Source organism: Sturnira hondurensis, unplaced genomic scaffold (assembly GCF_014824575.4).
Source record: "Sturnira hondurensis isolate 20B ecotype Veracruz unplaced genomic scaffold, ASM1482457v3 Scaffold0014384, whole genome shotgun sequence".
In the NCBI taxonomy this organism is placed as follows: Eukaryota; Metazoa; Chordata; class Mammalia; order Chiroptera; family Phyllostomidae; genus Sturnira; species Sturnira hondurensis.
This window is the reverse complement of record NW_028087015.1, coordinates 37,958,530-37,984,079: the sequence shown is the minus strand read 5'-3', so window position 1 is coordinate 37,984,079 and position 25,550 is coordinate 37,958,530. Positions and strand designations below refer to the sequence as shown.

Genomic DNA, 25,550 nt, shown 5'->3' with positions numbered 1-25,550 from the left:
ATGCCACAAATGCGAAGATGACTTTCTGCCAAGGTTGTTTCCTATCATGTCTTTTTTGAGGAATTCAGTAATAACAGCTGAGCTGCTGATACTTTTCCTATTGTTTGGGTGAAGGAAAAAGTGACTTGAGTTCGTAATGTTCTGACTTTGCTGCATTCATCTGATGATCTTTGTATTTAGCCACCCTCCTCTTGCAGGTTTCGGAGGGCCCTGAATCTAGCTGAGAATTTAGCAAATACAAATATAAAAGCTAAGCAGTGATGATTTACTCTGCCATGAAATTTGCTCTGAATCTAAACCACAGAAATCAAGTTGCATTTAGATAGCTGTGAATGCACGATTTCTTAGACACATCCCGCACACATTCATGAATGCACTTGCTTTAGAACTCCTGAAGAATTCAAGTGTTGCGGGATGGAGACACAGCCATAAGAAAGGCAACCCATAAATGGTATATAACTAAATAATGCCTTTTATGTGAAAAGGTAACATGAAAAAATATACACAGTGTGCTTCTTTTTTGTGCTATAGATGTATTTTGTATATACAATTCTATTATTATTTTTAAATATGTTTTATTGATTATGCCACTACAGTTGCTTCTTAACATAGCTTTGTATTTGCCTTTTTTGGTGCGATTCTGAGGTAGGTCTGCCACACAGACAACACGACATCTTTGGGGCGATACACAGTTAAATGAACTCGAACAAAAGGAAGAAGACCTACACATATTTCTGTTTTTCTTGCACCAGAACAGATTCTCAAAGAGGCTCAAATCACCTTTGCTCTATCTGCAAAGTCATTACTGGCATTTAAAGGCACAGATTGGTAGAAACAAACATAGACCATGTAAAAATAATTAAAAAACTTATATTCTATTAGACTTTGTCATGTTCAAGCTCCCACCCAGTACAGAAATACTTTCAGTAATAAGCCTCCCTAGTAAATGGCACATATGTGAAGATTTGGAAAATATGTATATAATGGCTTAAACTTCTTTTTCCCATCTCACACTCATTAGAATGGCTACTACAAAAAATTAGAAATGAACAAGTGTTGTAAAAAATGGGGAGCAATTAGAACTTTTATGCAACATTGATGGGAATGTAAAAATGGTGCGTCTGCTGTGGGAAATACAGGGTCCATCAGAAGTATGGTGAGTGCAGTTGGCAGGGTAATATTATGGGTGTAATAATTCATAATTTTAATTTGAACATTCCCCCTGAAATGTCATCTGGTGTGCTTGAGTGTGATGTTGTTATGTTATAGAATTACATGCCTGTGATATTATAATAAAAAAATTTTGTAATAAAAAGGGGGCTTTGTTTGTACTGGACCCTGTAGCATGGCAGTCCCTAAAGAACTAAGGACAGAATTGCCACATGACCTAGCAATTTTGCTTCTGGGGAAATAACCAAGAGGAGTGAAAGTGGGGACTTGTGCCCCGGTGCTCCTAGCAGCCCTAGGTATTAACAGACCAAAGGTGGAGGCAACTTACTGTCCATTGACAAATGAATGAATAGACAAAAGGTGGTACATGTGTACAATGGACCATTAGTCAGTGTTAAAAATAAAGGAAATTCCGACACATGCTACAACATGGGTGAACCACAAAGACATTATGCTAAGTAAAATGAGTCAATCAAACAAAGATAAATATTGTGTGATTCTACTAATATGAAATATCTACAGTAGTCATTCACAGGGATAAAAGGCAAAGTATTGAGTTATTTTGTAATGGTACAGAGTCTGTTTCACAAGCTGAAGAGGGTTCTGGAGATTGATTGCACAACAGTATGAATGTACTTAACACTACTGAACTATACACTTAACAATAATTAAGATGGCACATTTTACGGTATGTATGATTTACCACAATTTTTAAAAAAGCCATAGCTGCCCAAAGCCATCCTCAGTTGTGTTTCTGAAGTTGGCTTCCTTCTCCACAATACACCTGTCATTTTTTTCTATACCAAATCATGTAAAAACCCTAGAAGGATTTGAAATAGAAGAGAACTTCTTCAACCTGATGAAGAACATTTGCAAGATGTTCTTTACAGCTAACATAGTAGCACTTTCACTACCGATGAAATACTTAATACTTCCCTACTAAGATCAGGAAAAAAGCCAAGGATGTCCAATATAATCACTTCTCTTCGACATCCTGGAGTAGGACTGGAGGTCCTAACCAGTGTACTAACGTAAGAAAAAGTAAAAATAAGGCTTACATATTGAATAGAAAGAGGTAAAACAATCTATATTTACAGATGATTGATGGTGTAGAAAATCCTTAGGAATCTACGAAGAAAATAAACTGATAAATGAGTTTACCAAGGCCACAAGATAACAGCATGCAAAATCAATATAGAAAAAACAGAATGATATTTCTATATATTAGCAAAGAATAATAAAAAATAAATAAATAAAAAGTAAATAAAATAAAAATTGAAATTTTAAAGTAATACTTTCAAAATTTATTTATTTTAACTGTTGTTCAAGTACAGTTTTCTGTTTTTTGCTCCCATCCCAGCTCACCCCCCCAGTGCTCCCCACCTCCCTCCCATTTCCACTCCCCTTCGTTTTTGCCCATGTGTCCTTTATACTTGTTCCTGTAAACCCTTCCTCCCCCTTTCCCCTGAAATTCCCTCCCCTCTCCCCTCTGGTGCCTGTCAGTAAAGTACTATTTTAATGGAAAAAAAGAAATACTTATGAATTAATTTAACATAATATGTGCAAGACCTATACACTTAAAGCAATATCACAGAGAGAAGCCAGAGGGAGACTGAGCTGAATACATGAATCAAAAGGCTCAGTATTATTAAGATGTCAATTCTCCTCAAATTGATCCAGAGAGTCAAAGCCATCCCAGTCAAAATTCCAGTGGATATTTTTTTAAAATTTACAAGCCAATTTAAAGTGTATAAGAAAATGTAAAGGACCTAGAATTGCTAAGTCAACCTAGAAAAAGAGGAGCAAAGTTGACAACTTATACTTTGGATTTGAAGCTGTAATAATGAAGATGGTATGATATCAGTATAAGGAAAGCAAATCATTGAGATGGAAAAGGAAGCCCATAAATCGGCCCATTCACACCTGGTCAGTAGATTTTTGAGAAACGTATCAAGATCATTCAAAGAGGGAAAAGATACTCTTTCCTGCAATAGTCCCGGAACAAACAGGAAACCTCATCACCAAAAAGTGAAACTCATTCCCTACTTCACACGAAAATTAACTGGAGATAAAATATGACTAAAACACAAAATCTAAGTCTAGACGCTTCTAGAAGAAAACAGAGAAAACTATTTGCCCCAAATTTGAATAGGCAGTGTTTAAACAGACACAAAAAGTATAAGCTCTAATTTAATAGATAAATTAAACGATCATGAAAATATCAGTTCTTTAAAAGAAACATTAATGAAAGAAGAATGGGAGAAAGTATTTATGACACATTGATCTGATAAAGAACGTATAATGAGAATATGTGAGGAATTCAATATAAACAAATCCTTTCTCGTGAGAAAAGAGGTAATTCGTAACAGGCGGGGGATGCTGTTGCCATGTAGAGAGAAAAGAATAAAAAAAAGAGAAAGTTTTTGAATGTTGGAAATGGACCATTTTGGTCTGGGGTTGGCTATGTGAAACTTTAGTTGTCTGTAGAGAAATTAAGCTACAGATAAAAATTTGTGTGTATGTATGTTTTTATAAGTTGAGTGTGAGTAAGATACATATTAGCATACAGATTTCTGAGGTTCCGTTTGTTTAATAAGAGCAACTGTGTTATAAAGAGCTTCATTCTCTAGTATGGATTCAAGTGTTATTTGTCATTGTTTTCTTTTTTATTATTTTAAATTAATTCCATCACCATTTATTCCCCTCTACCCTCTTTTACCTCCATGCAGCCCCCTGACCCCCCATCGCAGTCGCCACCCTGTTACGTGTCCATGACTTCTTCCCCTTTTGTTTTCTTTTATTGCTCAATCCCTCCACCTCAATCATTTTTTTTCAGAAGTTGAATAAGTTAAAATTAATTAGCAGAAGTGATTACTTTGATATTGGGATGTAGCAAAGTAGGTTTACCATTTTGCCAGAAACTAGCCAGAAATTTAATGACAAAAAACAGAGAACAAATCTTGAAAAAATACCATAGTGTATGTGCCAAACTTCTTTTTAGCTTTGCGAGCATTTCTCACACGTTAAGGCTTAAAAGCACAATACGGTTATTGTCCATTACCCTGCTCACAGCAGGCAATTAATGTTTGCTGAGTAAATCAATATGTTCCTCCTCAAAAGTTCATTGGAGTGATTGATATTTATAAGCCCCTGAATGTTAGGGCCTCAAAGTTCACGTAGTACACCTGACTTTCCCGTCGGCAGACCGAGACCAGAGGAGAGAAGCGAACTACTCAAAGTGAGCCATTACTGCAGAAGCCTGGGACTGAACTGCTGTCTACACCTGTCTAAGAAATGTATGACACAAGGGTGAACGCTATTAAAAGCATTTAAAATAATTTGAAAAAATTAAAGCTAGAAAAAATTGTTTTACCTCATTAAAAAAATACTCATAAAAGAATAGTTACTTGGTGTGTAAGTACCCTAACGTTAACTTTCCAGAGAAAATGATGAGTGTGTAAGGGAGCGGGGGGAGGAGAAGGGGGAAGAGGGGCGGGAGAATATCTGCGAAGGGAGGCAAAGAAGGTGGCGTCGGAGAGAAGTACGGGGCCTAATGGAAGCAAAGAAAGCAGAGGAAGGCAACTGAGGAAAAGCTGACTGGGAAAAAAAGTAAATGCATGGGATAGAATATTATTCAGCCTTAACAAGAAATGAAATTCTGATATATGCTACAACATGGATGAACCTCGAAGACATTATGCTAAGTGAAATAAGTCAGACACAAGCAGACAAATATTATGTGATTCCACTTACACAAGGTCCCTAGGATAGTGGAATCGTGGTTACCCAGGGCTAAGGGGTGGGACACAGGGTGTTAGTGTTTCGTGGGTGCAGAGTTTCAGTTTGGGGTGATGAAAAATTCTCAAAGTGGAATGTGAACACATGTTGTGTCTCTGAACTGTGCCTTTAAATGGTTAAAATGGTACACTTTGTGTTAGGTATATTTTCCCACAATAAAAAAACACTTCAGAGAGAGATTTACTTACAGTATCTCCTCTAATCTTTCATCTTGACTTATACAATACTTCAATGATCACGAAGGCCTGAAGGGAGGAAAATAAACATAAAGGATGGTTTTCTGTTTTCTTGAGAATTTTTTAAGCCTTATGAATTTCTAAATTTTATATAAAGTCAAAGTTTTTCACTTGGAATTTTCTTCAGCATGCTGAACAACGGTTCTGGAAAGGGCGAACCCAGCCCTGAACCAGTGTGATGAGCTGTCTACACAGAGCCACCTGAGGTGGCCCCATGCCCCTGCTGCAGGTCCGTGCCTGTGGCCGGCAGGCCCCCCCCTCAGGGAAGGCGGAGCCCGGGCTGCCCCTTCTGCGAGCTCCCAGGAGGAGAATGAGGCCGGGGCCTTCCCGCTGGTGAGCGGCCTGGGTACAGCTCTCTCCTTTTTTCCTGCGTTCACCTCCAAGGTCTTGTTCTCACTGGAATAACTTCCACTTACTCCTGTGGAGGTGGGAAAACAAGGAGCCTTTTCTCTTGCCTGCTCAGAGGCTCAGGACAAAGGGGAACGGACACTTTTAAGGAAAAGAGATCGGGAATTGGGAGACATTGCAATCAAGCTTCTCCTTCTGGCCTGTGTCCTTGGACTCTAGGAGAACAAGGCATTTCTTCCAGAGTGAGGAAGAGTGGCAGGGTGACCGCATGTGACAGAGGACTGGAGGGGACAAGGGAGGGGAGGCTCCCTTCTGTGGAGTGTCTTCTGTGTGACCTGCAGTCTAACATTTGCCGTATGTCTCTGTATGTGTACATATGTCTCTGTATGTGTACATATGTATTTGTCCGGCTACAGAGATGTGTGTCCATGTAGGAGATGAATGGGCGGAGGTAGATAGATAGATAGACAGACACCGAGATTCTGCTTTACTCCAGTAAGGTTTGAAGAGGAGGCTATGGTAGAGGCTCTCACATGTATGCATTGTTTCAATCTTAACAACCCTTTAAAAGTATACACAGAAAGAGATGAGAAAAGGCTGAGGACTGGGGTAATTTTCTTTGCTTTTTAAAACACAGCTCTAGGGTTCTCTGACTTCATGGAGAATCCAAACTCCGTGCTTTGGCCGGACACCTGGACACAAGTGAAGGAGGGGAGGAGGACAAGGCCACCAAGGACAGTCTCGGAGCCCCCGTGAGGGAGTCCACACGGAGAGAGAATTAGAGAAGAGGATGTGGCAGTGACGTGGGGAGAGGTCCAGGAAGAAAGAGATGGGAACACGCAGGGCCTGCCAGGGCTGCAGTCCCAGTGGACAGATCCAGGCCTGGGAGCAAGTGGAGGTGACCCAGTTGGCAGCAGGGTTGCTGTCACCCTCTGTCCTGCCAAGGCTGCTTCCACAACCTTGCAGGCCCTGGCTGGCGTAACCTGGTTCTGTCCAGTGGGAACTCGGTTTTCACCTCCCCTAAACTCCAAGGGCAGCAAGGAGCAGTTTGCAGGGCTCCAGGGGGGAGACGCTGGCCAGCAGAAACGTGGGGCCCCAGAAGCTGCTTGCTCCATTCCCACTGGGACTCCAAGCCAAAGGTGTCTGCGCTCAGTCTCCTCCCCCTCTTCTGTGTCCGGCTCAGTGGATCCTTTCAGACCTCCTCCATGGAGATGATTCATCGAGAAATCCTCCAGTTACTTTCCTCTGTGAACTAAGTTTGTTTGTCAGAGACCGAGTGCCAAGGAAAGTTGGGGGAATAAAGTGGAAGGACAAGACCTTAACACCCACCCAAAGTCTGGGGGGGAAATTGTGGCATACGTGCTACAGGGGGAAAAAAAGAAACTTATATTCACTGTAAACACTCTAGAATTCTGAAGAACCAAGCTCTTCTACATAGGCATAGTTTTCTAGCTGAATTTTTGTCTGGAGACTTGGAGGAGTATTTTGAATAAAGGTGAAGGGGGAGAACATAAAATGTTTCTCAAATGTGCATTCTGAACTCAGTGAATCCATCTTGCTCATACCTTTATTTCTATGCAAAAACAGTTGGGCCCCAGAAATAAAATATCGGATGCCTGCCTGCCAGGCAGTGTAACTCAATAAGAAGTCTATTTTTGTCAAGGAGCATGAGATTTGTCCTTTAATTGTGGGTGTCTGACACTCCAGTGGGAAGGAATTATTTTTAAATTTTATTTTTTATATATTTAGCTATATATATTTATGTGGTTTAAAGGACCAAATGGTTCTACAGTTCTGGGAAAACCAGCGGTCTCCTCCTTGCCCTTTGCTCTCTCTTGTCTTGGTCCCCAGAGGCAAGCCCATCCAAGTCGCAGAGCTTTCTTTAGGTGGTAATCTCCGAATCTCTAAATATCTGGCATTTTAGTGCTATTGCTTTATACAGGGTCCAGCACAAATAGCGCCCCTTTTTTATTACAAAAACATAAGCATGTAATTCTGTAACATAACAATATCACACTCAAGCACAACATATGACATTTTAGGTAAATGTTCAAATTAAAACTATAAATTATTACACCTATGTTATTACCCTACCAACCACATTGAAGCAGGTCTTCCGCCAGACCCTGTATTTATGTTTAGGCACTACTGACTTACCCCTAGGAATGAATCTATATCCCTTTCACAGAGTCCTCTGGACCCTACTCTCACTCCAACCACAGACATACGTACTCTCTATTCCTCCCATCCCCCTCAAACCGTTGCATCTTGGAACAGAACCATTGCATCTTGTTCCATGTCAAACCATGGAACGGAATGACAGGTGAGTGGAGACTGAGTTGCATCAACAGTACCTTGGTCCTTTCCTGTGTGTAACAGGTACTGACCTAGACCTGGGGGGGGAGGGGTGGCGAATGAACGACTCCTCTCAATGAAGTATTTCAAAACAGAACAATGACTATCGGGATTCATTAAATGCTACATGGACCTTAAAAAGGGCAAAAATCTAAACTAATCTTTAAGTCTTTTTAGTTTCTCCTCCCCTTTCTTTATCTTCACTCCTTTTAACAGAACATTGTATTTTAAACATGTTGTTATTCCATTTTCTTCAAGAAATCATAAGTGCAAGATAAACAAAGAAATAAAGAGCAACTTAGTCAGCTTTCTTCTAGAATTTAGACAAGCCTCTTAATTCTTTCTTCTCTTTCAATTCCTTTTCCACATAATCCCTTTCCCACCCAGCAGGCAAAGGAATCTTAAAAAACAAAATGGACCTCAGAGTGAATTACTCCACAGCTTAAAATCTCCCACTGGTTTCCCATTTTTCTTGGAGTAAAAAAAACTCCTGGCTCAAGCTGCATGGCTTCCCAAACCTCCACCCTCGCCTTCAGCCTCATCTTGTACCACTGTCCTCCCTTACTTTATGAAATGTCTTGTCCAAAGTCACCCCTCAGTACATATTCGTTAAGTAAATGATTGATTAATACATATAAAGAATAAAGGATAAATTTTTAAAAATATAATTTCACCCTGGCTGCTGTAGCTCAGTGGATTGAACATGGGCCTGTGAAGCAAAGGATCGCAGTTCAATTCTGAGTCAGGGCACATGTCTGGGTTGCAGGCCAGGTCTCCTCCAGTAGGGGACAAATGAGAAGCAGCTACGCATTGATGTTTCTCTCCCACTCTTTCTCCTTCCCATCCCCTCTCTCTAAAAATAAATAAATATATATATATTTTAAAAAAATTTTTTAAATATAATTTCAAGGGCTTTGCTTTTATTTTCAATTTTTTCTACTGAGTCAGGTGGGAAAACTGGTATAGACCCAATGGCTTAATAAATGCTTATTTTGGCTTTGTCTTTGGAGCCTAGAGAATATTTTGGAAGAGGAGGAGAAAAATCCAGATGGGGGGCTGGGGTTAGGAGGTTGTCTGCTGTAACTAATGTGCTGGGCAGTGTTAGGGAGAGACGGTGGCTACTCTGAGGCTAGTACACCTTCAGTCAGATAATGTATACCCACGTCCTAACACAGAGGCTGACACACACAAAGATGTTCAGTAAATATTTGTTGAATCAGTGAATAGAAGCGGCCTTCCTACTTTACCACCTGCCTTCCAAGCCCTGAGTAAAACTTTGTGATTTTCTCCTTAATGCCGCCATGACAGGTCGCTTTGACAGGTTGGTGTTTAGCTGAATGCTTTGGAAGAGGCCAAGTATGTGCTGTTTTAGGAACGACTATCCTAAGTCCAGTTCAGAGGAGGCCCGTTTATTGTTCTAATTCTTAAGCATTCCCCTCCATATTCACAAAGACTGTTTCCTTTCAAAGTCACTAGCGAGCTCCCTTCATAAATCTAATGTAATTGCTGGAAAAGGAGCTTGTCTGAGGAAGACCAAGAATGGAGCTCTAGTTTGACGTCCATGGGACTGGCAGTGTGTTGCCAGGCATCTGTGCTGGGGCTCACCTGGCTGCGAGGGAAGATGGGGCATAAGCACTTGGGTAGGAAGTGAGCGGAGTGTGTCATTGGGCTGAAAGAGGGTAACCAGCTCCCCGTGGCCCCCGGAGCTTGGTGGAGGGCGGTCTGGCAGAGCTGATGGCACCCTTACTGGTAGCATGGTGGGACACTGAGAATCCCTTCCTGGCATGTAAAAGATGTCATTGTCTGGTAGTTCCTTCAGATCCTTAGCTAGAGATCCCTGGGCAAATTAAGTCAGTTTGTGGGACAGGACAAAGTATTTGTGACGGCTTCTGGGAACCTATAACGAGAGAAGTTCCAAGGTCGTGTATGGATCAGAAAAGTCTTGTCATAAATTAGCAGTGTCAGTTATGAGTGTTGAAATGGGGATTGGTCATTATGCTGCGTATTTAATGTCATTTTTAAAGGCTTTTTTGTTTGTTTTGTTAAAATCTGAGTAATTAAATTTAAAACTCCATTTTGATCATCACATAAATTCTGAGGTAAGTACTGTTATGATCTTTTCTTTTTTCAGCTGAGGAGACTAAGGTACAGACATACTGTTTCCCTAACTGTAAAGCCAGTGGCGGTAAAACTTCTATTTCAACACGTGCCTACCTAGCCCAGAGCCCAAGCTCTTCAGAACCACACAGTTTTCCCCAAGACTTCTGGAGTGCTGAGTTTAAAGCTGTTATCACTCATTTAAACCCTGGAGTGAATGAGTAACTCTACTGGTCTACCGAAGATAGGACATAATATAAAAGATGAATGAGATTGGGAGGGCTACAGGCAAACTTCAGCTACTTTATAACACTGAGACTGATTCTTGGTCTAAATATTGAAAGCATGACTTGGTATATGACTACTCTAGTCCAGGAATATGAATTATTTCTAGATCATTTTTTAAAAGATTTTATTTATTTATTTCTAGACAGAGGGGAAGAGAAGGAGAAAGAGAGGGAGAGAAACATCAGTGTGTGGTTGCCTCTCATGTGCCCCCTACTGGGGACCTGGCCTGCAACCCAGGCACGTGCCCTGACTGGGAATCAAACCAGCAACCCTTTGGTTCGCAGGCCGTGCTCAGTCTACTGAGCTATACCAGCCAGGGCTCTAGATCATTTTTAAGGATAGGATGCAGTACATCTATACCTTGAGATCTGATCCAAGTGGGAATACTATTATCAAATGAGATTTTTCACCCCTTGAAACTTTTTATTGGAAAAGTAAAAGTGTTAATCGCTATGTCCTGGTGAGATGCTAAAGGCAGGTAATTATATTTTGTTTGCCTTAAACACTTAATGCATGTTCTTTTAATAGGATGATCTCTGTATTTATGGAAATGCATTACTATCACTTTCCCCAAGTATTTATTTCTGTAATTAACTATTAAAATTATTTGTACATGTTCAATGTATAGTATTCATGTAAAACAGTTTACATTTTACCCAAAGGCAGAAAAAAAATACAAACCAGATGCTTTGAGCTATTAGAAATGTCAGAATATGGTTTCATTTCTTACCTGCTTGACATGTGCACTGGCCTGCAGTCCCCGCGGCATTATGGATACGATATGAGACAAATTCACATGGACTATGGAGTCCTGTGGAGGGAAAGGGACAGCATGGCTACTCCCTCAAGGGGAAAGCGCCTCGGAGCGGCCTGGCAACTCTCTCAATGGGAGAGCACCCCGACCCTTGCCCAGACATGCTTTTATTGGGTTTCATTTGCGCAGGACTACAGGTACAGCTCATTAATCATTGTCAGGCAGTAAGGATCAAACAGCAGATAGAATACAAAGAACTATTAGGGCTTCTTCTGAGTCAGGGTCTATCAGCTAAAAGGCCACAAAACTTTAGAAAACAAACTCATTTTCTGCTTGGACCTTTATCACTTAACTAAGAGCATTCTTGGCAAAGCAGGCTTCACAGAATTTTACATATCCTCTCTCAGGCCTGATCATCCGGGGAGCCCACCCTTTCCAGCACAGGGCTGCACCACCCTCTGTCATTGTTTCAGGCTTAAGTCAGGCAGAGGAGGCAGATAGCCAAGGGATTTTTGGAGACTTCTCTCGGACTAAGGGGAGTCGGGCTTCGTGAAAGCTGAGGGGCAAGGGTCTATCACCCCCTTTCTCCATAGCCCCCCAAGTCCTCCCCTGGCGCATCCACATGGTCGCACCCATCCCAGGTCAATCCTCCCCTGAGGAATCCTACCTGTCACTGGCCAACCAACCAAGCACTGGAGGCCAGTTATGGAAGAAGGAGCAGAAGCTTCGCTCCAGCCAGGGAAACAAGCCCTGTTCAGTGAGTGAGCTTCGGACCTAGTGGCCCATGGTCCGAAGGTCACTCACTGAGCTCTGGTCATGGGGGTCTACAGCTCCTGAAACAAGGCAGGGCGGTCCCCAACACCTGCTCTTTTTCTTTTACAGAAAAATCTGTCATTGCTCAACCAATATTTGTTTTCGAGAAGAAAGAACAAGGTTCTAAGGTAAGATCAAGTTGCTTCCCTTTGTTTGCTTTTTCTCTGACGAAGAAAATTGTATTTCAAGAAGCTAGCTACACTGAATCATATTTCTGCTGATTTAGCTTACTCTCTTATTCTTCACTTAGCTGAGTAGTACCTCCAGACTATTTATACAGTAGGAATTTACTGACAGCAATTTGGCGGAAATGGGAAGCCAGGGGCCTTGTCTTCAAGCGATGCCATTTTTACTACATTACACATTTTTTTGGAGTGACTTGGGAAAGAGGGGAACTGAAAGAGGTTGGAAGGGCCAAGGCTCCTTGTGGGTCTCCACCACCATCCGGGCTAAAACTGGGTGCTAAATAAGTTGTAAACTGTGACATTTGATTTAAAAAGGGACCTTAAGGACCTTACCTGTTGTTCCCATCATCATACGAAGATCATCTGCTTTGAAAGACGAAAGAGAAGATTTGTAGTGTTCCCACTTTTATCTTAATTAGTGTTTCCTTGTTATGCATTCTTGCTTATGCAGGTAATGTCCGTCACTACCCACAAAACTAACTGGCTAAAGAAAGCTTAACCCCCAAGCCCTTGTTCAAAACTCAGGTCCGTGGGCCCCATCTCAGGGTGACAGCCTCCGAATCCCGAGGGCCAGTATTTCAGAGGCTCCCCCAAGGGATCCTTTAGTCCCTGAGATAGAAACCGCTGGCCAGGCTGGACGTTTTCTTGAATACCTGCCTAGTGAGCAGTTTGGTCCTGGCCTACCTGCATAGGCCTGGCTTTAGAGAATTCTCTTACGAAGTGATGAAGTGACGGGTTGGAGGTACAGCAGTGAACAGCTCTCACACGCAGCTTCGTTTCCTTCCAGAGACCTGCCGAAGAAGCCCGGAATGAAGCCGCAGAACATGGTAACCGTTCAGCTCTTGTATTTCAAAATCAACTTTGTACAAAGAGAATAAGCAGGCACAAGTATCTGGCGTGTGACACAGACTGTGTACAACTTAGTGCTTTTCCTGGGTTGAAATACGAAAGTGTTATGTGCTCACACATAATGGATGTACAGGTGTATTATAAAACTACACACTGGAAATTTATTTAAGGTTATTACCAAATATTATTCCAACAAATTAAATTTAAGAAACTTCAACTATAGGAAAATATAGCTTAAACTGCATTAAAACTCAAAATGAAAAAAAGATTTTATTAAAACATGAGGGCTAAATTCTTCAAAACAAAGAAAGCATGAGGAACTAATCCAGATTAAAGGAGACAGCCCTGGCTGGGGTGGCTCAGTGGATTGAACATGGGCCTGTGAAGCAAAGGGTCACTGGTTCGATCCCCAGCCAGGGCACATGCCTGGGTTGCAGGCCAGCTCCCCAGTAGGGACACATGAGAGGCAACCACACATTGATGTTTCTCTCCTACTCTTTCTTTCTCCTTCTCTTCCCCTCTCTGTAAAAATGAATAAATTAAAAAATTTAAAAAATTTTTAAAAATAAATAAAAGAGATAGAAGACCCGTGACAACCCAGTCCTGCATATGATTCTGGGCTGAGTCCTGGACTGGGGAGAAAAATGTTGTGAAGGACATTTTTAGTCAATGGACAGAATTATGGTTGGCGGATTAGGTAAGAGGATTGAGTGTTGTGTTAAATTTCTTAGAGCTGATCGGCATGCTGGAGTAATATAATAGATGTCCTTATTCTGAGGAAATACACCTTGTAATCTTTAGGTGTTAAGGGGCATAATACACAGAGCTTAACTTGAAGTGATTCAGAAGAATATGTATATAGATAGAGAATAAAGTCAAATAAGGCAAGATGTTAATAATTGATAAATCTGATTAAAGGGCATATGAGAATGTTTTGTACTACTTGTCCAGCTTTTGTATAAATTTGAAATTGTTTTCAAATTAAAATAAAATTACAAACAAACAAACAAGCACACATGAAAGTAGGCTGGCTTGTTTTGAAAGATGACACGAGGGTCCCTGGGAACAATGATGTGAACAACTCGAAAATCCCATGATTCTCTGCTGCCTGCGTCTCAACGTGCCCAAACCACTCTCTATAACAGTCTTAGAATTCGTGTGCAATTTCTTGCTGAAACTACTTGTTTCTGATGGTTTCATCCTAGGAGGATATGACTGTCAGTTAATAAGTGAAGCAGTGAAGTGAATAAGTTAATAAGTGAATGAAGTGATTAAGTGAAGTGAAGTAACCCTGATATTTATAATCCCGCTTGAGGCATTAACATGTTATCAAATGATAATTTGTATAGATAAAAGGAAATTCTAGCCTGCCATATCATGGTTGAGGATAATTTGTGATTGCAAGCAATTTTACCATTCTCACTGAATTTCTTGCAGAATGTAATGGTTTTTCAAGAAAACGCATACGGTCTTCATCTTTTTCTTTGCACACTACAGATTCTCAGTCTCAAGGAGGTAGGTATGGTGTTGACTGTTGAGTGTTCACTGTTACATTTATTCTGAGTGTAAAATTTCTGAGAAACTTGTCAAATGGATAATTTTTAAAAGTCCACCCACTGTGTAGTGTTTATAGTATGTGGTTATATGAAAACTGCAGACTATAAAATGGGTTGTACACTAAGTACATCCCACTGATCCACATTGAAAAAGACTAAAAGAACATAAGCCAGCACATTAGCAATGGTAATTTTAGGTGATGGGATCACAAGTGATTGGGTTTTGTTTTCCTTCTCTTTGTATTTTGCTGTTTCCAAAGTTTCTGCATTAAGTAGGTATTAGCTTTGTACCAAAAGTGGCCATTTTCTCCTAAGTAAGTATCTACTTACATAAATAGATGCCTGTCTTTAAAAAAGATGTTTATTCTGAGAACTTCACCAGAGCCCTGCATCCCGAGTAAATCAGTGACTTAGTTTGCCTGTCTCTACGCTGAAAGCCCTCTCGGTGATTCCTCTTGTAACTGATGGTGTTGCCCTCCACCTGGCCCTGCAGCTGAGACGCCTGCCTCCTGCGCTGTACGTTCCTTGAGGTCATCTTCCTGCCTGATCGGGTGTCTTCAACACAGGGAGCACTCAAACATTTACTGAACTGGACGGGCCTTCATTTATCACCCCCACCAGAGGCACACTTTATTTTTACTGATAAAAAGAGATTTTTCTAAATCAAGGATGTAGAAAATTTTCTGAAACAGCAAAAGTCCAAATCAAAACACGCACAAAAGCCCACTTCCTTCCTGACACTACGAGCAGTTTGCAATCTGCCTTTAGTGCCGACCTCGGTCCCAGGGGTGGACCAGATCCTCACCCTTCACCAACCTCCCAACCCCACCCCCCCCTTTCTGGGCCAGGTAATGAAGAGCTTCTAGAACCTCAGTCAAGCCTGACACTCTGACTTTTCCAAATCCATTCTCATTAATGGTGATCTCTCTTTCTCAGCTGCTATAAAATGCTGACATTTTAGCAGCAAATAAAATAGAGATTTCGGCAGAGTGTGTATGGAAGAATACTTAAAAATGCCATAAACCCAAAAAGCATATGTTGATTTTTGGTAGAAAGTTTTAACTTAATGATTTTTTTAGGATTTCATGTTTATGATAGGAATATATTGTATAAGGCAGCCTTATAAAATAACTTGCTTTCTTTTTCTTATTATTGTCCATGTATATGGTTTATAAGAGTCTATAGTATTAAAAATATACAACTATGCATTAGTTTCTTATTATAAAGTTTATGCTTTAGGTTTATATTTTAAAGTTTAGAATATGATCCTTTTTATACTTTTCACTACTTAAACCATTCCTTCTTTTTTTTTGAAATTATAAGTTTGAAACTTATAATGCTTTGCTAAGTAAAACGATTTTATCATAATAAAGTATTTGAAGTGGCTGGAATATTTTTACATTAAAATTATTCTTTATATCCTTGTGTGTTCTTGTTTCTAGTGAACTGCCCTTTTCAAGTAAAGCTTGCCAACTAGAAATGAAACATAGACTATTCACTTCCTTTTAACTGGTGCTCATCTACCTGGGAACCACCAAATATTCACATTAATGAATTTATATCCTTGTCAATCATTCCAAACATGACTGAGCAACAATATTCCAGAAACCTTTCAGATGCAGGAGAGAGGGTTTCTGACCCAACAGACCCCCCCCTAAGCCGCACTGAGATGTTATAGACGTGAGGACCCCTATTCCAGACCTGACCCTAAAGGATTTGTTTATTGTATTTGTGCATAAAGCAAAGGGATGGATTTAAGTTATCTAGGTAACTGTTTTAATTCTTTTCATTTTAATCAGACAAAAAAATCAGACACACAGAAAGGAAAGAATGGACAGAGAAACATCCATATCAGGAAGCACCAGGCCTTTGCCTGTAGTGCAGAATGTTGATGATGTTGAAACAGAAAATTTTTATGATTTTATATGGTCCATTCATTGTTGGTTTTCAATAATAAAGATTATAAATACCATTTCATTGAATTTTGAATTAGACAAGCAATTCTACCCCCCACATTTATAATAAATTATAATACTTTAAAGAAGCAATTTTCTGCCTGGCTGATGTAGCTCAGTGGACCGAGCATGGGCTGCGAACTAAAGAATCACTGGTTTGATTCCTGGTCAGGGCACGTGCCTGGGTNACCAGGCCTTTGCCTGTAGTGCAGAATGTTGATGATGTTGAAACAGAAAATTTTTATGATTTTATATGGTCCGTTCATTGTTGGTTTTCAATAATAAAGATTATAAATACCATTTCATTGAATTTTGAATTAGACAAGCAATTCTACCCCCCAAATGTACAATAAATTATAATACTTTAAAGAAGCAATTTTCTGCCTGGCTGATGTAGCTCAGTGGACCGAGCATGGGCTGCGAACTAAAGAATCACTGGTTTGATTCCTGGTCAGGGCACGTGCCTGGGTTGCAGGCCGGGTGCCCAATGGGGAACACCTGAGAGGCAACCGCACACTGATGTTTCTCTCCCTCTCTTTCTCCTTCTCTTCTCTCTAAAATAAATAAATAAATAAAATCTTTTAAAAAAGAAGCAATTTTCTTTTTCATCTCCATTACTTAAATGCTCAAAGGTCGCTCCTTTTGCGATTTGCAGCCAAGAGGGGAGCTTTTTGAAATGCATAATAATTCTGGACTTGTGGCCACCACCGCAATCTTACCCCTCACACACATTTCACAGAACGAAGACATATAATAACAGGTTTACTTCTGTCTTCAGGTATTAGAATGGGGAGGGGACAGAATTCCCTAACAATTTTTTTAACATTTTGTAAGAAATAGATATTAATGTACACAAAGAGTTCGTTATCAATTTAGATTTGATAATCTGTAGAATTTGTCTCAGTACTCTATTTCATGATACTAAAGATGACCTATTCTGTTAATGAGCTAGTTTCCACTTAGATTTATGAGAGTAAACAGACGACTGTAGCAAACCTCATCTTGCCATCACGCATTTTTAGCAGAATGAGTGGTCTCCTGTGCACTGCCTGCTACTCTGTTAATGCCAACAGTGACCTCTACTGGTGAGTTCGGCACAGGACTGTTAAAACTCACACCGTTCAGAAAGTGACCCACTCTCATAGATTTGAATTTTTCCAAATATTTTTTCTTACAGTGGAGGAAACCAATCTCTTTATGAAACTAAATCATGCGCAAAGGAATGTTGACATGAACAGTGCAGAACAAGGTATGTAGTTTCTCTATTACAAAATCCTCAAACATTATACTTCATCTGTATTTTAATCTGCGTTCAAGTAGATGTGTGTTGGGGGTTTGGAGGTAGGGCTGAGTGACAGAATGTGAAAAAACACATTTGACAAGCCAAGTCCCATTGAAACTGGAAAAGACACCGGAGTTCGGGCTGCCTGTCACTAGCAAACCCAGGAAGCAGAGACAGGGATTGAATCTTCATGGTGTTTTATTCAGATGGTGGGCGACCTGAGAAGATGGTAGGTTTGTACCCTAACAGACTATCTTGTTTTTTCTTTCTAGGCCTAGGTTTTAATAGCAGGGAATAAACAAGGTGTGGTGGGGGTTTTCAAATTCAGGGAGGAGTTAATTAAATTTTTAAAAAAACAACTCTGGCATCCTCTCCCTGGGTGGTGGTCTTTAGCTGTGTCCTGGGCAGTGGTCTTCTCATCCTAGAGTACAATGGCTCAGATATCATCTTGAATTGCTTGCATTCCTTATGAAGAACAAAAGTGGAACAGCTTATGGTCTCCTGGAGTCGGGGTGGGTCAGACCTTCAGTTCCTGAAACAACAGCTTTTACAGGCATTGATTACTGAGCTTATTAGCTATCACTTAAATGAAAATTTTCCAACTCTTAAGTCTCCTATCACCATGGTCAAAAATACTAGTTATTGGGTAAAATCTAGGCTGGAAGTATGTAGTAGGCAATTCACTTGCTATATTGAGTTTGATTAGTTAGCATGAACCCCTCATTTAATGCCAACTTTGGAAAATAATCATTATGTTAATAAAAAATATGGAGGAGGAATATTTCACTAAAGATATATTGACCTTTTAATTCTGTTCTGTTAAGGACCTGTGAAACATTCTGAACATGTCCTAAGGCCTGCTATTTTGCAGCCACCTCGAACTCAAAGGTGTGAAAAAGTAAAACACAATGCATTGGAACACTGCAAGACTACAGAAAAAACAAAACTTAAGGTAAAAAAAAAACACCTTCCTTTTGTAGGACTGACCTCAGTCCCACATCCTTATTTTGGTAGGTGCTTCTCAGCTCCACAGCCAGAATTCGGGGCTGCTGGAGTTCTGTAGTGTTGCAGAGCCTGCAGCCGAGCTGGGGGACACCTGGACTACAGAACAGAGTCCTCAGTAACCTCATTCAACGTGCCCTCTTAAGTTGGAGGGTTGCTCCCAGCATCAAGTCTTGTGGTCTCTCCGAAGCCGCAAAACTGAGTCCTAGAAGGTGGGAACACTTGTGGTCTTGTTCCAGTACACTCATCCCACGTGACAGTAGGGAGAGTAATGAGGTGGCAGGCATTGGGATTCAGAAGTGATTCAAAACCAGGGCAGGGACTTTCTGCATCCCCCATGGCTTTGCTGGTTTAGGTCACACCAGGGATCCTCTCCAGACCCATCTTCATATGGGTAGCAGGAGCAGAGAACTATCTGAACAGTGTGATTTCAAGGGAGGGCTTGGGAAGCCATTAGAGGGAGAGAAGAACTCTCGCTTCCAACTGTAGTGCAGGGCTGAACCACACTTCATGGGCATTTCTGAGGAGACACTCATTTGCTCAGGCCATGCAGACATGGGCTTGGGGTGATCTGTCTTCTCGCTGCGTCCTTCAGAGACGAACACTTCGGAGGAACGAGACCCGGGAGCAGTTCGATGGAATCTGATAGTTAATTCCATCAGTCATTTATCTATAGCTAAACTACTGAGGGGTAGCCACCTAGTTATGTTTTGTTTTGTTTTTCCATACTGATCACAAGGGCAACACAGGGAGTGTTAAGAATACCAGTGATTTCGTCAATTCAATGACCCAAAACCAACTTGGCAGTAACCCTACCTCTGCTCTACTATGTCTGCATTCTTGGAAAAAAGCACCCAACCTTCTCTTTCTATTACTGAATTAGGACGTTGAACTTAGTCAGCATTTGTTAACATTTGTATATTTTTATATCTTTGGGGGGTTAAGATATGGTTTCATGAGACCCATTGTGAATTTGAAAAATTATTTTACCATTTATGCATGGTTTATGATGTGATTTTTAAGTAAAACATTTTAAATTTTAACCAGTATATGATTAATAATGTTCATTTCTAATAATCAGACCAGATTACTCATATTATTTATCTATTTAAGTAGTAATGGATGTCATTTAATTTTTTAAGTTTATAAGAAAAAATACTATGTGTTGACTGATTTCAAAAATGTTATGTTGCATTTGGTTTTGCAACGGCATCACCATAAATTAAATACTAAAATTTGTATTACATGTTATGGTATCAAAAGTAGATCAATATTACTTCTTTGGCATGATTTTTTTGAAATCATTGCTTATTTAAATAATAAAATTAAACATATTTATTGAATTTTCTTCTTAAGTGATTAAGCTTAGGAGAGATTTTTAGGCTATTGTTTGTAAGTGTTTATTCTTGAATAACTTAAGGTTATGAATAGAACTTATTCTTCATTAGTGAAAAGCCTAATTGGATATGTCCATCACTGAACTTTCTATTTAATGATGACCTTTGAAGACCTAAAGAAAAGTTCAATGTTATGTCAGAATTCTGACAAAATTAATGTGATTTATAGATCTAGTGAAAATTATCTCTAGGTGAATTTTGTAGAACAATCATTTTATGTTCCTTATTGTAATTCATGTATCAAAATCAGGGACATTTTTATTCATCCTATTATTGATCAGTGGTCACTTATTATGTATAATTTAAACATAATTAATTTAAACAATATATAATTTAAACAATATATGCCTAATTAAAACTATTTTAAGCAACTAAGAGTAAAAGCTACGAGTTTGGTTGAGAAAGAAATCCTCTGAGTGATGGAGTCGTGAGCATGTACTTTGATCTTTGCACACATACTCTCCTGATACATGTTTCTCAGCTCTCAAATTCTGTTATAACAGTGGAAACACCAGGAATTACTTATAATGATTGATGTAAGATTAAAGTGGAAACACACCCCATCTACCTTTAAAGACATGAAGTCCCTACAGTATCTTTGCCAGTCTCTGGTAGGGGAAGGGAGGTCCCCATGAAACACTGGAGACACTAACTGAGATTGTTTGCAGGGTTCCTTCCAGTCCGAAAGGTGCTCGTTCCTTCACGTATCCAGTGATGCAGGTGCTGTGCGGTATATGAATATATAGATCATAGTAACTGATTAAATTCCCAGTCCAAAGTTTCTAGAAAAAGAGACAAAGTTTCCTCTTACATTAGATGGTGGTGATGGTGAAGCGTTTAGGGTTTTTCCAGGAATTCAGTAGACCTGAAAGATAGATTTACTAATCCAGAAATGAGAATTAACTCCATCTGACTAAAAGGGTACAAGAGACTAAAGGAATGGGGTTTCTGAAATAATAGGATGAGGTGTTTAGTCTCTGGTGTCAGACAGACTCAGCCTTAAATGTCATCTGCATTCCTGGTTGTCCAGGATTAGCCAAGTTATTCAAACTTCTTAGGTTAGTTTACCCATCAGTAAGATGTGGACAATAATAGATGTACAAGGTGTTGTTGTGAGGAGAAAATGATGAAAATACACATATAAGGCTTAGGGCAGTACTGGAACATAGTAAAATTTCAATATATTTAACGATTGTTTCCTTGTGTGATGTCTCCACAGTAAGCAGTTTAAGTGAACTTTTTGATGGATCCTTTTCTTTCAGATTTCTGAGAGGAACTCCTGTTTGCTAAGCAAAAATTTGCCCAGTGCCAGAATCTCAGTCCAGCGGTCTACTAACCAGATTTTTGGGGGTGACCCATCAGTAGGGTGAGTGCTGCTATTTCATTCCTGCTTTCTTTTATCATTACATGGTGGAGGTAAATTGCCAATATTTCTGTGTGAAAGGAGACTTTATAAAAACACAAGTTTAAAATGCTTTTCAAAATGTCTCTACTGTTTGAATATCATCAGATTAAAATTGGATGTCTCCATTGTCTTGTTGACTTGGGAGAGAATGTTTCAAATAGATAGAGCTAAATTTTTATTTAGTGAAGCATTAATTAATTGGCTAGTGGATTAGTCTTTCCTCCTCTTTCTCTGGCACTCTTTCTCTCTTTTAAATTATTTTTTAGCCTTATTTATTGACATAGGTTAGAGAGACAATAAAGAAAACAGTCTAAATATGCAACATGGAAGTTAGTATTTACTAGTATCGGCAGTGACGAAGGCAAGTTTGACCTGACAGAAGATTAGAACTAGCATTCGAATTAGGCAACCACACATTGGTGTTTCTCTCTCTCTTTCTCTCTCCCTTCCCCTCTCTCTAAACCAAATAAATAAAATCTTTAAAAAATTAAAAACAAGCCCTGGCTGGTGTAGCTCAGTGGATTGAGCACAGGCCTGCGAACCAGTGGATCGAGGTTCAATTCCCAGTCAGGGCACATGCCTGGATTGCAGGCCAGTTTCCTGCAGGCCAACTCCCAGCAGGGGATGCACGAAATGCAACCATACATTGATGTTTCTCTCCCTCTCTCCTTCCCCTCTAAAGATACATAAATAAATAAAAATCTTTTTAAAAAATAAATAATTAATTAATTAAAAACACAAATGTAAAAGCAAAAAATAAATCATTGATGAAAGGGAAAAAAGTAATAGTTACAACAAAAAAATAGTTAAACACACACACAAAATAAATAAAACAGCAAATGCTTATTTCTTTTCTTTAGATGTCAACCAAATGAAGATAAGTATTCTTTTCAAAGCTGCAGTTCTGACTTCGTTTTTGGAGAAAACATGGTAGAAAGAGTTTTGGTAAGATTTTGGCAAATGTTTCCATTATTATGTAGAGAGCTGTGACTTCAGATTTCTGAAGACAAATTAATTAAAACAATGTTCAACTGGAGCATACTCTTGAGTTCAAAGGCATATTTTCTTTAACTGGGAAGATTCTCTGGCGAAGCTAGTTTTAGTTGTTAGAATTGAAACCGGAAAGGACACTGGTGTTCAGGCTGCCTGTCACCTATCAGACCCAATAAGCAGAGACAGGGATTGAATCTTTATGGGCACTTTATTCAGATGGCCAGCCATCTGAGAAGATGGCAGGTTCATACCCTAACAGACCATCTTAAATTGCATTTTAAAATGGCCCTTTTTATAAGGAGAACAAAGTGTAGGTAAGGGGTTTGGAGTTCAGGGAAAAGTTAATTGGATTAAAAAAAAAACAAACAAAACAACTTCAGTGTTCTCGCCCTGGGTGGTGGTCTTAAGCTGTGCCGCACAGGGTGGTCGTTAGCTGTGCCCCAGGTAGTGGTCATCTCATGCTGGAGCACAACGGCTCAGGTATCAACTTGAATTGCTTGCGATCCTTCTGAGGCACAAAGGTGGAACTGCTCATGGTCTCCTGGAGTCAGGGTGGGTCATACCTCCAGTTCCTGGAACAAAAGCTTTTACAGGAATTGATTACTAAGCGTATTGACTATTACTTAAACTAAAAATTTCTAACTCTTCAGTTCCCTATCAGAATGGTAGGGGCCCACAGAGGAAGAAAATTGTATAATTGTAACATTATTACTGGTGAGAAATATTATAGTTGTTTTAAAAAAATATATTTTATTGATTATGTGATTACATTTGTCCCATTTTTCCCCTTTACTCCCCTCCACCCTGCACACCCCCTCCCACCCACATTCCCCCCCTTTAGTTCATGTTCATGTGTCATACTTATAAGTTCTTTAGCTTTTACATTTGCCATATTATTCTTACCTTCCCCCTGTCTATTTTCTACCTACCTGTCTATGCTACTTATTCTCTGTACCTTTTCCCCCTCTCTTCTCCTCCCACTCCCCTGTTGCTAACCCTCCATGTGATTTCCATTTCTGTGGTTCTGTTCCTGTTCTAGATGTTTGCTTAGTTTGTTTTTGTTTTTGTTTTAGGTGTGGTTGTTAATAGTTATGAGTTTGATGTCATTTTACTGTACATGTTTTTTATCTTCTTTTTCTTAGATAAGTCCCTTTAACATTTCATATAATAAGGGCTTGGTGATGATGAACTCCTTGAACTTGCGCTTATCTGAGAAGCACTTTATCTGCCCTTCCATTCTAAATGAAAGCTTTGCTGGATAGAGCAATCTTGGATGTAGGACTTTGCTTTTCATGACTTGGGATACTTCTTTCCAGCCCCTTCTTCCCTGTAAAGTCTCTTTTGAGAAATCAGCTGACAGTCTTATGGGCATTCCTTTGTAGGTAATTCTCCTTTTGTCTTGCTGCTTTTAAGATTCTCTCTTTGTCTTTAATCCTGGCTAATTATGATGTGCCTTGGTGTGTTTCACCTGGGTCCAACTTCTTTGGGACTCTCTGAGCTTCCTAGACTTCCTGGAAGTCTATTTCCTTTGCCAGAANCTAAAGGAATGGGGTTTCTGAAATAATAGGATGAGGTGTTTAGTCTCTGGTGTCAGACTCAGGCTCAAATGTCATCTGCATTCCTGGTTGTCCAGGCTTAGCCAAGTTATTCAAACTTCTTAGGTTAGTTTACCCATCAGTAAGATGTGGACAATAATAGATGTACAAGGTGTTGTTGTGAGGAGAAAATGATGAAAATACACATATAAGGCTTAGGGCAGTACTGGAACATAGTAAAATTTCAATATATTTAACGATTGTTTCCTTGTGTGATGTCTCCACAGTAAGCAGTTTAAGTGAACTTTTTGATGGATCCTTTTCTTTCAGATTTCTGAGAGGAACTCCTGTTTGCTAAGCAAAAATTTGCCCAGTGCCAGAATCTCAGTCCAGCGGTCTACTAACCAGATTTTTGGGGGTGACCCATCAGTAGGGTGAGTGCTGCTATTTCATTCCTGCTTTCTTTTATCATTACATGGTGGAGGTAGTTTGCCAATATTTCTGTGTGAAAGGAGACTTTATAAAAACACAGGTTTAAAATGCTTTTCAAAATGTCTCTACTGTTTGAATATCATCAGATTAAAATTGGATGTCTCCATTGTCTTGTTGACTTGGTAGAGAATGTTTCAAATAGATAGAGCTAAATTTTTATTTAGTGAGGCATTAATTAATTGGCTAGTGGATTAGTCTTTCCTCCTCTTTCTCTGGCACTCTTTCTCTCTTTTAAATTATTTTTTAGCCTTATTTATTGACATAAGTAAGAGAGACAATAAGGAAAACAGTCTAAATATGCAAAATGGAAGTTAGTATTTACTAGTATCAGCAGTGATGAAGGCATGTTTGACCCGAGAGAAGATTAGAACTAGCGTTCAAATTAGGCAACCACACATTGGTGTTTCTCTCTCTCTTTCTCTCTCCCTTCCCCTCTCTCTAAAACCAAATAAATAAAATCTTAAAAAAATTAAAAACACAAATGTAAAAGCAAAATATAAATCATTGATGAAGGGGGAAAAAGTAATAGTTACAACAAAAAATAGTTAAACACACACACAAAATAAATAAAACAGCAAATGCTTATTTCTTTTCTTTAGATGTCAACCAAATGAAGACAAGTATTCTTTTCAAAGCTGCAGTTCTGACTTCGTTTTTGGAGAAAACATGGTAGAAAGAGTTTTGGTAAGATTTTGGCAAATGTTTCCATTATTATGTAGAGAGCTGTGACTTCAGATTTCTGAAGACAAATTAATTAAAACAATGTTCAACTGGAGCATACTCGAGTTCAAAGGCATATTTTCTTTAACTGGGAAGATTCTCTGGGGAAGCTAGTTTTAGTTGTTAGAATTGAAACTGGAAAGGACACTGGTGTTCAGGCTGCCTGTCACCTACCAGACCCAATAAGCAGAGACAGGGATTGAATCTTTATGGGCACTTTATTCAGATGGCCAGCCATCTGAGAAGATGGCAGGTTCATACCCTAACAGACCATCTTAAATTCCATTTTAAAATGGCCCTTTTTATAAGGAGAACAAAGT

The 25,550-nt window shown here is 39.5% G+C and overlaps 1 protein-coding gene across 1 annotated transcript in view; it reads left to right on the top strand.

Annotated features, from left to right (window-relative positions):
• Window positions 1–25,550, top strand: part of RANBP3L (RAN binding protein 3 like) — a 43,220-nt gene that overhangs the window by 4,903 nt on the left and 12,767 nt on the right. Inside the window, exons 2-8 of the mRNA XM_037063188.1 lie at window positions 11,929–11,987; window positions 12,832–12,871; window positions 14,331–14,408; window positions 17,582–17,653; window positions 18,511–18,638; window positions 21,348–21,451; window positions 22,351–22,435. Coding sequence (XP_036919083.1) covers window positions 11,929–11,987; window positions 12,832–12,871; window positions 14,331–14,408; window positions 17,582–17,653; window positions 18,511–18,638; window positions 21,348–21,451; window positions 22,351–22,435 — 566 coding nt within the window. The remainder of the gene's footprint in view (window positions 1–11,928; window positions 11,988–12,831; window positions 12,872–14,330; window positions 14,409–17,581; window positions 17,654–18,510; window positions 18,639–21,347; window positions 21,452–22,350; window positions 22,436–25,550) is intronic.